Raw genomic sequence first — 14,065 nt, forward strand, 5'->3', positions numbered from 1 at the left:
AATCAGCGTCCCTCAATCCCAGACATGGTTTAGCTAATGCATGGTGCCACAGCACCACCTCCCAACCCAAGGCAGACACTGCAATCAGTCACAGCTCCTCTGCCCACTGACCTCCTTTCTCTACTAACAGTAATCCTTCTAAAACTACTCCAGAGTAAAAAAACCCAACCAAATCCTCTCCCATCGAGTCTATTCCAACTCATAGCAACCCTGCAGGACAGAGTAGAACTGCCCCATAGGGTTTCCAAGGAGTGGCTGGTAGATTTGAACGCTGACCTCTTGGTTAGCAGCCAAGCTCGTAACCACTGCACCACCAGGCCTCCATTCCAGAGTAAAGGTGACTAAAAAGACATGACAACTAAACACAATGTGTGATCCTAAACTGGATCCTGTACTGGAGTTTAAAAAAAAAAAAAAAAGATGCTATAAAGGACATTATTGTGACAACTGACAAAATCAGAATGTGGAGGGTAGGCTAGATGAAAGTATCGTATTAATGTAAATTTTCCTGAAGTTGGTGATTGTGCTGGGGCTTATGTAAGAAATATCCTTACTCTAACTAAATACACACTGAGGTACTGAGGGGTAAAAGGCCATGATCCGTGCAACTTACACTCAAACGGTTTGGAAAAATAGAGAGATCCTGTATGAGCAAAGGGTAAAGGAAATAAGACAAATTGTTAACAATAGGTTAAAGGATAAAGGGCCTACAGATGTTCTTTATATTATTCTTTAGAGCAGGCTTTCTGTAAGTTTGAAATTATTTTCAAATATTAAGTTAAAAAAAAAAGTAATTACTGGAGAAGTCAGCACAACTTGACCAAGGCAAGGTCATGGAAGCTTCACAGACACATGCAAAATGCCTCACAGACCCAATTACTGGGCCGAGGGCCGAGGGCCATGGTCTCGGGGGACATCTAGCTCAATTGGCATAACAGAGCTTATAAAGAAAATGTCCTACATCTTCCTTTAGTGAGTAGCGTCTGGGATCTTAAAGGTTTGTGAGCAGCCATCTAAGATACTCCACTGGTCCCACCCCATCTAGAGCAAGGGAGAATGAAGAAAATCAAAGACACAAGGGAAAGATTAGTCCAAAGGACTAATGGACCACAACTACCACAGCCTCCACCAGACTGAGTCCAACACAACTAGGTGGTGCCCAGCTATCACCACGACTGCTCTGACAGGGATCAGTAGAGGGTCCCGGACAGAGCTAGAGAAGAATGTAAAACAAAACTCTAATTCACATACGCACAAAAAAAGACCAGACTTACTGGCCGGACAGAGACTGGAGAAACCATGAGGGTAAGGCCCCCAGACACCCTTTTATCTCAGTACTGGAGTCAATTCCTGAGGTTCACCCTTCAGCCAAAGATTAGACAGGCCCCAAAACAAAACAAGACTAAATGGGCACACCAGCCCAGAGGCAAGAATGAGAACGCAGGAGGAGACCTGAAAGGTGGTAATGTGGAACCCAAGGTCGAGAAGGGAGAGTGTTGATGTGTCATAGGGTTGGCAGCCAATGTCACAAATCAATATGTATATCATTTAATGAGAACCTAATTTGCTCTGTAAACCTTCATTTAAAGTACAATAATAATAATAATTCAGGCCTTAAGCACTAGAGAGCTTGCCTGAAAATAGCTCCTTCACTCCTGGACCCCCACCATTAGAAGTTCATTTCTTTGGATATGCCATATTTCTCAGACACCCTATTAAAAAGTACCCTATTTGAAATCCTTGGAAGCTTCAGTTGGTAATTAGCTAAGGGCAGGCAGAAAAATCGCTGGTGGGACTGCCTCGGTGTCAAGAAGCGCCCCGATATGTAAAAATGGGTGCACACAGAGGGGAGGTCACGTCCTTCACCCGTCTCCTCATCGGGCCAAGGCCAGCCTCTCCCGGTAACGCAGACACCCCACTTTCCGGATTCGCTGCTTCAGCTCCATCTTAACTGCCACGGGGCCTGCGCCTGAGGCGGCCACAAGGCCTGACAGAACCTCCTCTGAGGAGAGATCGGGGCTGAGGCCCCGCTTCCTCCCTCCACCAGCCACGCCAGAGGCCTGTGGTGAGGCCAGAATCCCTGACAGGAAGTTCCCAGACGTGGAAAATGGTCTGTGAAGTACCTGGCTGGTTAGGGTAGGTGGTAATAACACCTGCCTGCTATAGGATCCAGGGCCCCTGAGGGAGGCCGTTCCCTCGCTTAGCTGCTTACACGGAGGCTGAAGTTGGAGCTCACCTAGGGGCATTTAGGGAGAAAGCTCTGGATATCTACTTCCAGAAAATAAACCAGTGAAGACCATGTGGGGCACAGCCCTACACTGCCGCACGTGGGGTCCCGTGAGTCGGTTATGGGTTTCTAAGGCCAGGGCTCCTCAGGGCCCCAGGATTGCTCTGGCGTACTAAAAAACCAAACCAAACCCAGTGCCGTCGAGTCGATTCCCACTCGTAGCGACCCTATAAGCACAGAGTAGAACCGCCCCACAGTTTCCAAGGAGCGCCTGGCGGATTTGAACTGCCGACCCCCTTTGGTTAGCAGCCACAGCACCCAACCACAACGCCACCAGGGTTTCCACTCTGGCATAGGCACCAGGATTTCTTATTTTCTCTCACCATAAAAAGTGTACCATTTTGCGAACTTTCTTAATTGTCATGTTAAGGGAAATAAATATATTCCACTTACTTTCTGGTCTAGAATTGCCTGAAGTTTTAAGTTCTCTCTTCATTTTAGGAAACGAAAGTGCTTGCTTTTTCTTTATGAAATAGCGCTATCTAGTGGCACTTGCGGGCACTGCAGGGGTATTCAGGAATAGTTTTTGTTTTCCTTTGAATAAAAACATGTTGGACCCATAGTTGTCCTTTGGTCAAGATAACCAGGCCTCAAAAATGCTTTTTTTTTTTTTTCAGATAAAAACACGGACAACAACTTTTATATGAGAAAATACGCCTTCTTCCAGCCCAATGTTGTTCTCAGCCCTGAATTTCCAGTGGTTTCCTTAGGCTGCATACACAAAGCAGCTTTTACCCTGGAAAACCACAAATGGAAATAGCAAAACAGATTGAATTTCTGTCCCTCAAATAACACCTCAAGTCCAAGAAGCACTCACCTGTCATTATCACTGAAATTCTAACGCATTTTATATCTAAACTGACCCTTTCAAAACCTACGTACTTTAGAACTTCTGTTCCATTCAACAGGAAGTAAACATGTTCTGTTGGGTCCAAAGAGGCCCCTTTTGCAGCATCTTGCTGGCCCCTCAGCAGCAGCCTAGTCAGGATGCGAGTAATCACATGCGTTCTGAAGCTGAAGCATCTCAGTGTCCTCAACTTTGCTCCAGAAATACTGTTGCAAGGAGAGACAAAGTCAGAGGGCTCAGAGCAAATTAGCACGGGCCTCAGGACTGAGGAAATCAGGCCAGGCTAAAATAAGTCATGTAGGGAATGCAATTTTTTTTTTTTTTTTTTTTTAATAAAACCCCCTGCACAAGTAGCGTTTCTTCTAGGCTAGGGTTTTCACAATCATGGCCACTGCTACCCGTCAAGCAGTTCTGAAAGTGCCAAACCTCCTGTGGAAAGAGCAGGCACAGAATGTATGGTGAAGGGTTTTGGGGCTTTTTGGGGGGGGGTCGTGGTGGGAAGGGAAGGGTGACAGCGAATTCGATTTAGGAACAAAAAGAGATTTCAGTTCCACATTGTATCACCCCTTTGATATTGTGAAAAGCAGAAAAGGTAAGTTAACTGCCATATACCTCATTTGCAAGGATGGTATTTTCCTGTGTGGAAAGGTCTTGTTATTTTCGTTCTATAATTAAGGAAACAGAGGGTCAGAGAAGGAGGGATTGAGGAAGCTGGTCTTCAAATCCCCCTGCTAGGACACCACCTTCTCACTATCACAGGACCCAAGGAAAGGTTTCCAGAGAGATGGGGTTATTTCAAACTTAACTCCTTGATAGTCTCAATATAAAATAGTTCCTTCTTATCTTGCCACCTACCAGTCTCTGTTTGTCATACTGTGGTGGCTTGCATGTTGCTGTGGTGCTGGAAGCTATGCCACTGGTATTCCAAATACCAGCAGGCTCACCCATGGTGAAGAGATTTCAGCAGAGCTTCCAGAATAAGACAGAGTAGGAAGAAAGGCCTGGCAATCTACTTCCAAAAATTAGCCAGTGAAAACCCTATAGATCACATGGACATATCAGAAGAGATCAATTGCCGGAGGAGGACATCACGCTTGTCAGGGCGTGAGAGACCCTCGGTGAGATGGATTTGCACGATAGCCACAGTGATGGACTTGAACATACCAACAATCATGAGGATGACATGGGACCAGGCAATAGTTTGTTCTGTTTTGCATAAGGTCGCTGTGAGTCGGAGTCAACTAGACGACAGCTATTTATCTACTTATCTGTAGAGTCTTCATTTAGAGATGACTGAGAACTCTATCACTCAGCAAATGCCTACAAGCTCTTCCTCCGGACATCTCTGAGGACAGCAGCTAGGCGAGTGGGGTTCCTTTCCGCTTTTCCTTCCCCCCTTCTTTGATCCTCTCCTCCTGTCTCCCTGCACAGGCATGGTCTGTTCCCTGACTCAAGCTTTCCCCTCGTTCTAGTCTAGAACCTTCCTGCCCACCTTCTCTTTTTCCTCCAGGTCCCACCTGGCCTAAGTTCTGTCTCTTTCTTGGTCTGCTGCCTCTTAGCTTGGATTAGTGTGTTCTCCCCTCAGCAAACATAGTTTCATTTTAACAGGGCCTCTGAGCACTAACGCCCCTCATCTCGGGAAATTCTCAGACACTGTGCAAGCCGATGGGAGAGGTACTTGCAAGTCAGTGAACGTTTTAGCCCTTGTCAATTTCATTGTGTCTTGGTTAGGGACACCATGCCAGGCACCAGGATTACAGAGTTTGTAAAGTGTGATTTTTATCCTCACACGACTCTGTATTAGTCTCCTAGGGCTGCTGTGGTAAAATACCACAATGGAGATGGTTTATAGAACATTAATTTGTTGTCTCACAGTTCTGGAGGCTAGAAGTTCAAATTCAAGGTGTCAGCAGGGCTGGGCTCTCTCTGTCCTTGCCTCTTCCCATTTCTGGTAGCCCTAGGCATGTCTTGGTGTTCCTAGGTTTGAAGTTCATCTTCACATGGCCGTCTGTTTATCTCTCTGTGTCAGTTGTCCCCTTTTATAAAGACAACATTTGGATTTGGTTAGGACCCATCCTATTCCTGTATGACCTCATGTTAACTAATAATATCTTCAAAGGCCCTGTCTTAGTCATCTAGTGCTGCTATAACAGAAATACCACAAATGGGTGGCTTTAACAAAGAGAAATTTATTCTCTCACAGTCTAGGAGGCTAGAAGTCCAAATTCAGGGCACCAGCTCCAGGGGAAGCCTTTCTCTCTGTGTCAGCTCTGGGGGAAGGTCCTTGTCATCAGTCTCCCCCTGGTCTAGGAGCTTCTCAGCACAGGAACCTAGGGTCCAAAGGACACACCCTGCTTCTGGTACTACTTTCTTGGTGGTATAAGGTCCCCCTGTCTCTCCGCTCACTTCTCTTCTATATCTCAAAATAGATTGACTCAAGATACAGCCTAATCTTGTAGATTGAGCCTGGCCTCATTAACATAACTGCCTCTAATTCTGCCTCATTAACCTCATAGAGGTAGGATTTACAACACACGGGAAAATCACATCAGATAACAAAATGGTGGACAACCACACAGTCCTGGGAATCATGGCCCAGCCAAGTAGACACACATTTTGGGGGGACCAATTCAATCCATAACAGTCTCTATTTCCAAACAAGATCATGTCTACAGGAATGGGGGTTGGGCCTTTGTCTATCTTTCTGAGGGATACAATTCAATCCATAACATCACCATTTTCAGAGTAATTTATTCCAAAGCTTCATGAGGAAGTTCTGATTAAATAGGAGCCCACGTATGAGGTGAGAACAACAACAAAACCCAAACCACCTTCTCCGTGGGTCCTAATGATCTATTCTGGTGGGGAAGCAAAGAGTTTACAAAAGCAAGTGAGGCAAGGAGAGCGATTTGCTCAAACACTAGCTAGATTCAATTTATAGGTGTTTGTTTTCTCTCTCTCTCCTGATTCTGTATTAGGGGAAAACTTACAGAGCAAATTAGATTCCCGTTCTACAGCTTGTACATGAAGTGTTTCACGGCCTTGGCTTTATTCCTCACAACGTGTCAGCACTCTCCCCATTTCTGCCCTTGGGTCCCTGTTGCCTTTCGTCCTGATTTTCTACCCCTTGCTGCCTTCTCATCTTTACTTTTGGGCAAATGTTGCCCTTTTGATTTTGTATAATCGATTGTTCTAAAGAGCACGTTCCTCTCGGGTGTTACTGTTTATCTTACCTGTTTGTCTATTGTTTGGCCATGAGGTGGTCTCTGGGAATGGCTTCTATTCCAGGTTATCCTTCTCTCTTTTTGAGATACATCATCAGCTCTAAAAGATGCCTTAAAAATGGATTCCTGGGACTTGTGGTGCAGTGGTTAAATGATCGACTGCTAAACAAAAGGTCGTTAGTTCGAAACTACCAGCGGCTCCGAAGGAGAAAGATGTGGCAGTTGCTTCCATAGAGATTTACAGCCTTGGAAACCCTATGGGGTCACTGTGAGTCAGAATCTACTCAATAGCACTGGGTTTGGGACTCCTGAAGAAAGGGGATAGAGAAGGAGAATTTAGCGTGTTAAGCCCCCAGTCTGTGGCAGGCGGTAAGCTTTCACGTACCTGACTTCTCTTAATTCTCACAACGCTCCGTGACATAAATTGGATTAGGCCCATTTTACAGATGAGCAAGCTGGGGCTCAGAAAGTTAAACAGCGTACTGTGTCCAAGATGCAAGAGGAGATCTGGGGCTGGAAGAAGGTTAGTGGAGGAAAGGGAAGTTTCTACTTTTGGGTGTCCTTTTTCGTATTCTCCAACTTTGGATGAATGCACCTCAACCAATACCCATATAGTGAGCACTTTCTAAGTGCAAAGCAATGGAGAATTACAAAATGTTATAAGCTGTAGTCATCCTCAAAGTGACAACAGCATAGTTTTGAGATAAGATACGCACACACACACAAATAACTAACAATCCAAACCCAGTATGGACCATACTAGGAAAGAGAAGGGCAAGGCTTGGGTTGGATCTGCCTATACAAGCGGGGAAACATAAGACTTCCCCTGGTGTGGAAAGGAATGAGTGAAGACTCAATGTTGGAAGAATGAAATGGTTTGGAAAAAAATAAATAAAGGAAGACAATTTATAACATACAAAAATTATATGAAATTTAAATTTTGGTGTCCATAAATAAAGTTTTATTGAAACACAGCCATGCTGCCTTGTTTACATGTTGTCAATGGCTGCTTTCACACTACAGTACCCAAAAACAAAACCAGTTGCCGTCGAGTCAATTCCGACTCACAGTGACCCTACACGGCAGAGGAGAACCACCCCGTAAGATTTCCAAGGAGCAGCTGGTGGATTTGAACTGCTGACCTTTTGGTTAACAGCTGAACTCTTAACCACTGCACCACCAGGGCTTCCCACACTACAGTGGCTGAGTTCAGTAGTTACTACAGAGACAGATATGGCCTGCAATCCTAAAATAGTTACTATCAGACTCGTTACAGGAAACGTTTGCTGACTCCTGGATTAGACCTCCCGTCTACACCCATTTGAAGTCCTCCTGACTAGTGTTTGTTATTGTTGTTAAGTGCCTTCGAGTAGATTCCAACTCACATCAACTCTATATGACGGAGTAGAACTGCCCCCGTACGGTTTCCAAGGCTGTCGTCTTTACAAGAGCAGACCCCAGGTCTTTCCTCCCACAGAGCAGCTGGTAGACCTCCGACCTTTCAGTCAGCAGCCGAATGTTTACCCATTGTGCCACCAGGGTTCCTTTATAAAATTGTTTCACAGCTGAGTGCCTGCTGCCTCCTCATTCAGTCTAGATATTTTCTGCCCTTTGTCCATAAAACCACCTCACAGCATATGCTAACCTTGACTTTCTGCTGCATCTAGTGTTTACCGTCTGGCCCAGCGTTCAACGCAGGTAATAGCGATGATTAACTTTCTGCTTTTGGAAATGACGGAGAGACACTCGAGTGTTTATTTTATAGTCACTTATAAAATGAGTCCATGAAAAACTTCTACTTTTGCTGAAAATTCTAAGCTAACAGAAGGGGCTACACAGCAAGTTGGCACTTTTTACACCACGTTCAACTTCCTCCGATTTCCTTTGAGTTGATAACAAAAGTTTGCATATTTACCATTTTTTTTTCCTCCCCTGGTCACCCCTAGTTAGAAATGAAACCAAGTCTCCATGGAAACCCAGCATAATGCTCTCATAGACGATCCAGGGACCTACGCAGCTGGTATTGGACTGAGGCTGCAATGGCATCTGACCAAATTAGGAAGAGAAAACAGCTTACATGGCTCCTCCAGACCTCAGAATTCCAAAGCACGGCATGGAAGCCTGCACAGATTGTAAATGGCTGCGGATCTCTTTATTCTTCCTCGTCCTTCAGGGAATTTCCTATCTTATCCCTGTGTATGTTTCAGCTAAAGACTTTTTTTTTTTTTGTACTTTTAGATAAAAGTTTACAGAACAAACTAGTTTCTCATTAAACAGCTAGTGCACATATTGTTTTCCGACATTGGTTATCAGCCCCGCGACATGTCAACACTCTCCCTTCTCGCCCTTGGGTTCCCTATTACCAGCTCTCCTGTCCCCTCCTGCCTTCTAGTCCTTGCCCCTGGGCTGGCATGCCCCTTTAGTCTTGCTTTGTTTTACAGGCCTATCCAATCTTTGGCTGAAGGGTGAACCTCAGGAGTGACTTCATTACTGAGCTGAAAGGGTGTCCAGGGGCCACAGTCTCAGGGCTTCCCCAGTCTACCAGGGACTTTTATCCCCCTTAAACTGATTCACAGAGGCTACGGAATAGGCGGGAAGGGCACCTACATTTAGCGAGCACCTACTGTGTGTTAGTCTCAGCTGGCCCACTGTCATGCCCTGTGAGCATACAGAAACACAGCTGGGATTTGAACTCTGGTCTGATTAACTCCAAAGCTCATTCTCTCTCCACTACACATGAAATACCAAAAACAAAAAACAAGCCCACTGCCATCGAGTCGATTCCAACTCATGGTGACCCTACAGGACAGAATAGAGTTTCCAAGGCTGTAAACCTTTAGGGAAGCAAACTGCCACATCTTTCTTCCACGGAGCGGCTGGTGGGGCTGAACCACTGACCTTTCCATTAGCAGCTGAGAGCTTTAATGGCTGAGCCACCCTTAAAAGAGGAGAAAAGGGAAAAGACAAGGTTGAGCAGAGGTCTTTTTACAAAGCGTGTTCTGAAAAAAAATCAAGAGAAAGAAATAAGAATAAGACAGTCACCTCCCCACTGAACCCCAACTGTGTTTATAAGAAACCAGGTTCATGAAGAGCCAAGTTGGGAAGAAACCAAGAGAACCCTAATTTTGTTTTTTTTTTTTCCTCAAAATCTCCCCTCATGCTTAAAGGAGGAGTCCCTCGGCACTGCAAATTGTTAACATGCTCAGCTGCTAACCAAAAGGCTGGCAATTTGAATCCACCCAGAGGCACTTGGGAAGAAAGACCTGGTCATCTGCTTCTGAAGAAAATCAACCATTGAGAACCCTGTGGAGCACAGGTCTACTCTGACTCCCATGGGATCGCCATCAGTCAGAACCAACACGACAGCTACTGGCTTTTAATGCTTCACGGAGGATTTTTAAAATCAAGGTTAATTATTAAGTACCTTGAAGAAAGAATAGACAAAGCACTATGAAAGTTTGGTAAGAAGACTTGGGCTTCCAGTTGAAGAGAAGGGTAACGGAGGACTGTATCAGGAGGAGGCAGCGAGGCACAGCGAGTTTGTCATTATTTAACGCCTTGGCTATTCCTAAGAACAATGACCAATTCACCTGCACTTTTCTCTCCTCAGACTCTCATTTGGGAATAGCCAAAGTCCTGTGTCTTGCTAGACTGTGATCTAACAGCCCATATTTGTCCAAGAGCCCACCTCAGGGAGTGACCGGGCATCTCCAAGATCGGGGAACCTGGTTCTGCAAGGCATTAGTCGGAGTTGCCCCAGACCTGAACTTTCAAATTGTGGAGAGTGTAGGACCTGCAGAGAGGCCCTGGAACCACAGTGGGGGGTGACTGCTCCCCTCAAACAGGTGGGCTCCAGGACACCACCTTCAACTGGGGCAGCTTTGCTTTTACTGTTTGAGGAAAGTGTTCCTGTAATAGTTTGAAAATCAGCATCTTAGAACATGTCTGCCTCTGAACACTGGCACAAATCAGGAGCTGTGGAATTGATATTCCAACCAGGACTTGTGAGAGAGGGAAGGATGCCCTCTGAAGGTTCAGGCAGAGTTGACGGTGATACCGCTCATCTGTGACGAAGATGCAGAGACAGATTATCTCAGAGAAAGTGAAAGAGCTCATCTTCCGTTTTGCCTAATCTGTATTCACACAGTAGCCACCACCGCTGAGGGAGAAAGCATGGAGACAGGAGAGAGAAGGTGGAGAGGCAGAGAGACGGGAAGGCTTCTCCTTACGGAAAATGGGTTCAGGAGAGAAGGTGGGTGAGGAATGTTGGCATCTCCTCCTGCATTCCAGTGCGTGGTGCCACGCATTCCCTTGGAAACTTGGTCAGATTCTGCCTAGGCTCCACTTCTAAAGCACAATGCTATTGTTGGTTGCTGTCAAGTCAATTCTGACTCATAGCGACGCCATGTGCGCAGAATAGAACTGCCCCATAGAGTTTTCTAGGCTGTAGCCTTTACAGAAGCAGATCTCCAGGTGTTTTCTCCCAGGGAGCTGCTGTGTGGGTTCAAACCACTAACCTTTCAGTTAGCAGCTGAGCACTTAACTATTTGCTCCACCAGGGCTCCCTAGGCTGTCCTACGTTCCCTACCAATCTAGAAGAGTTAATTCCTTCTTTTCATGAGCCCTTTATTGCCTAAAGAGGCTGTGTAAAACACTCGCCTCCCCAGAGAGGAGCCATATCATTGCAAATTGCTTTATTAATAAAATTAGTTGATAAATTAGAGCAGTAGCTAGTACACTGAAATAGACTTTTAGATTATGGAGAAAAAATGGTATCACTGGGGATTTCTGGTACATGTGAAACGAGCGTACCCTGCAAAGTAGACGTTTTGAACTTGAGTTAGGACAACTGTTCTTTACAAATGCTAAATTATGTTTGCAGTTCTCAGTACCCTGTCCTTCCAAGCGGCTTTTGTCCGCTGCCCCAGTGTTTAAAACCGCAGGTGTTTGTCACGGAAGCATGTGTACAGGTGGTGCCGAGTGATGTAGGTAAACACAGGCACATCTTATACAAGGTTTCAACAAACTCGCTCTGGAAAAGAGTGGTATTTCCCATCTCTTAGCAATTTGTAAAGATTGCACATCCAGCCCCACACCTGGAAAAATCTCTCCCTTTTGCCAGCCTTTCACAGAATAAATGATGGTATTAGGAATTTAAAGAACGATCAGCAATTTACGTTAGGCTACATTGACGAAAAGCGCTGTCATTTCAAGCACTTGCTCAATTTCATGAACTACGTTGTTAACCATTAGCACAGACCACATGATTCAGGTTTACTAGAAAATAATAGCCCTTGAAGCCCAGGCAGCATTAAAAGTTTCTACACTTAACTTACAAATTCTCTTAAGAAGTATGAAGTCCTCATTCTTCATTTTGGCCTGCCAAGACTCCTACCCAGGGCTTCAAGATGGTTCATTCTGTTCAACCGCCTACTGAGAATTTGCATTTCCATTCCAGATATGCTGAATCAGAATCTACGTTTTTAATAAGATCCCCAGTTGATTCTTATGTATATATCTACATTTTAACAAGATACGTGGTGATTCTTATGTACACATCTACATTTTAACCAAGTACCTTGTGAAAATGTGGATTCTGATTCAGTATACCTGGGCTGGAAATGCAAATTCTAAGCAGGGGATCGAACCAGAACAAACTGGTTCAAAGCCCTGCACCTGCCAACTCAAAGCCCAAAATATTTCCACTGGCAGCACATGGTGAGGACATTCAGGTGCATGTCACTGTCTTTTATGTAACCTTTTGAGCAAAAAGAAAGTAGACGATTTATAGCTAGAAAAAATAAGGCAACCCAAGGAGTGGGCTGGCTGCATTCATTTTTATTTTCCTTTTTCTATATAATGTTTTTGATATTTTAATCCTTATTTCTTTAATGAGTCCCTTTGTGGCACAAACAGTTAAGCCCTCGACTACTAGCTGAAAGATTGGCTGTTGGAAACCACTCAGAGGCACCTTGGAAAACAGGCCTGGCGATCTGCTTCTGAAAGATCACATCTTTGAAGACCCTATGGAATATTTCTACTCTGATGCACATGGGGTTGTCACAAGTTGGCAACCAACAACAACAATCTTTCATAGCAACACCCTTGACTTCAGTGCCACGCCTTGGCTGGATGACATTGCAAACAAGTACCTGTACACCATGCCCGTCCTTGCCTTCGTGGTTTCCTGCAACGATACTCCATGGACCTGTAAAAACTTCTCCAGATGTCTTCGCTCTGCGGCTCCACTGGGCCTAACAGGCCGGCAAGCTGCCTGCGGCTGAGTCTTGGTCACTGCTACGTGGCGTCTGCATTTCAGAGCCGATTCACTGGATTTTGGCAGGACCAGCTTGGGGCTGGGGATGTCTGCGCAGGCAGGTTTGTACAGATGCATGTTCCACAAAACCAAGGAAGCGAAGCTTAGGCGAAGACTGGCAGTGTCTTGCTATGATTAGCTTGGGTGGTCTGGCTTTGGTGTGTCCCTAGCGGAGATCAGCTTGTTTTCCTTAGCTCTCACTTGTTTTCTGTATGTGAGTAGGCTCCTAAGTCCCTGGCAGAGCTGTGGGTTACATGCCTCTGCTGAGGTCTGTGCAGAGGCGCCTGGCAAAGGCCAATCCCTTTTCTCATCCCTATAAAGTCCTCAAAGTCAAACTTAAGCAACTGTGTATTGGCCCTGGGGAAAAGAAAACCATGAGCACTCTTTCCCATGTCATTCTATTTAGGTAAAAGGAAATATTTTGGTGGGATAGAGGCCAAATCTTCCGTTCTCATAAAGACCGTAAGGCCTTGGGGATGATTTATGAGTGTGTAATGAGACCTCTCTAAATTATCAAGTATTTCATAATCAAATAATAATTTATACTCGTGACATGATTCATTTCGGTGAAAGAGCTGTTAACTTTTCTCTTTTTCAGATGTTGGAGATTTTTCCCCACCAAAAGATAGAGAGTATCAACAAAGTGGCTGTGAGAAGCAGAGGCGCCACATAAAAATGCCTGCCTGATTTTTTACAAAGCAGCTCAGTGGAGGAAGGACAGACTTTCTAACAAATGGTGCTGCAGAAATTATACACCCACACAGAAAAGGAAAAAAAAAAAAAACTTGACCCAAATCTCATACTTAAAATATTGCTCAAAATGACTCATGGGCTTAAACGTAAGCCTATAAAACTTCTAGAAAAAAAAAAAAAAAAGCGTAATCTTTGAGACCTAGGGCTAAGAGTTCTTAGACTTGACACTAAATGCATAATACATTAAAAAAAATTAATAAATTGGCTGTCATCAAAATTAAAAGCTTTTGCTCTGTAAAAGATCCTGTGAAGAAGATTTGAAAAAACAAATTATAGACTGGGAGAAAATATTTGCAAACCACATATTCAACTAATACATAAAGAACTCTCAAAACTCAATAGTAAAAACACAAACGGTCCAATTAGAACATGGGGATGAACAGATATTTTACGGAAGGGCGTATACAGATGGCCAGTAAGCCCATGAAAAGGTGTTCAACGTCATTAACCATTACTGTTGTTACTGTTGTTAGGTGCCATGGAGTCGGTTCTGATTCATAGCCATCCTATGTACAGCAGAACGAAACACTGCTCAGCCCTGTGTCATCCTCACAATTGTTGTTGTGCTTGAGCCCATTGCTGCAGCCACTGTGTCAATCCATCTCATTGAGGGACTTCCTCTTTTTCGTTGACCCTCT

The 14,065-nt window shown here is 44.7% G+C and overlaps 1 protein-coding gene across 1 annotated transcript in view; it reads right to left on the bottom strand.

Moving 5' to 3' along the window:
- KCNAB1 (potassium voltage-gated channel subfamily A regulatory beta subunit 1) overlaps positions 1-12,967 on the bottom strand; it is a 370,129-nt gene extending 357,162 nt beyond the window's left edge. The window contains exon 1 of the mRNA XM_049867540.1: positions 12,511-12,967. Within this exon, the coding sequence (XP_049723497.1) occupies positions 12,511-12,752 (242 nt within the window). The 5' untranslated portion in view covers positions 12,753-12,967. The remainder of the gene's footprint in view (positions 1-12,510) is intronic.
- Positions 12,968-14,065: the final 1,098 nt, after the last annotated feature.

This window comes from Elephas maximus, chromosome 23 (assembly GCF_024166365.1).
Source record: "Elephas maximus indicus isolate mEleMax1 chromosome 23, mEleMax1 primary haplotype, whole genome shotgun sequence".
In the NCBI taxonomy this organism is placed as follows: domain Eukaryota; kingdom Metazoa; phylum Chordata; class Mammalia; order Proboscidea; family Elephantidae; genus Elephas; species Elephas maximus.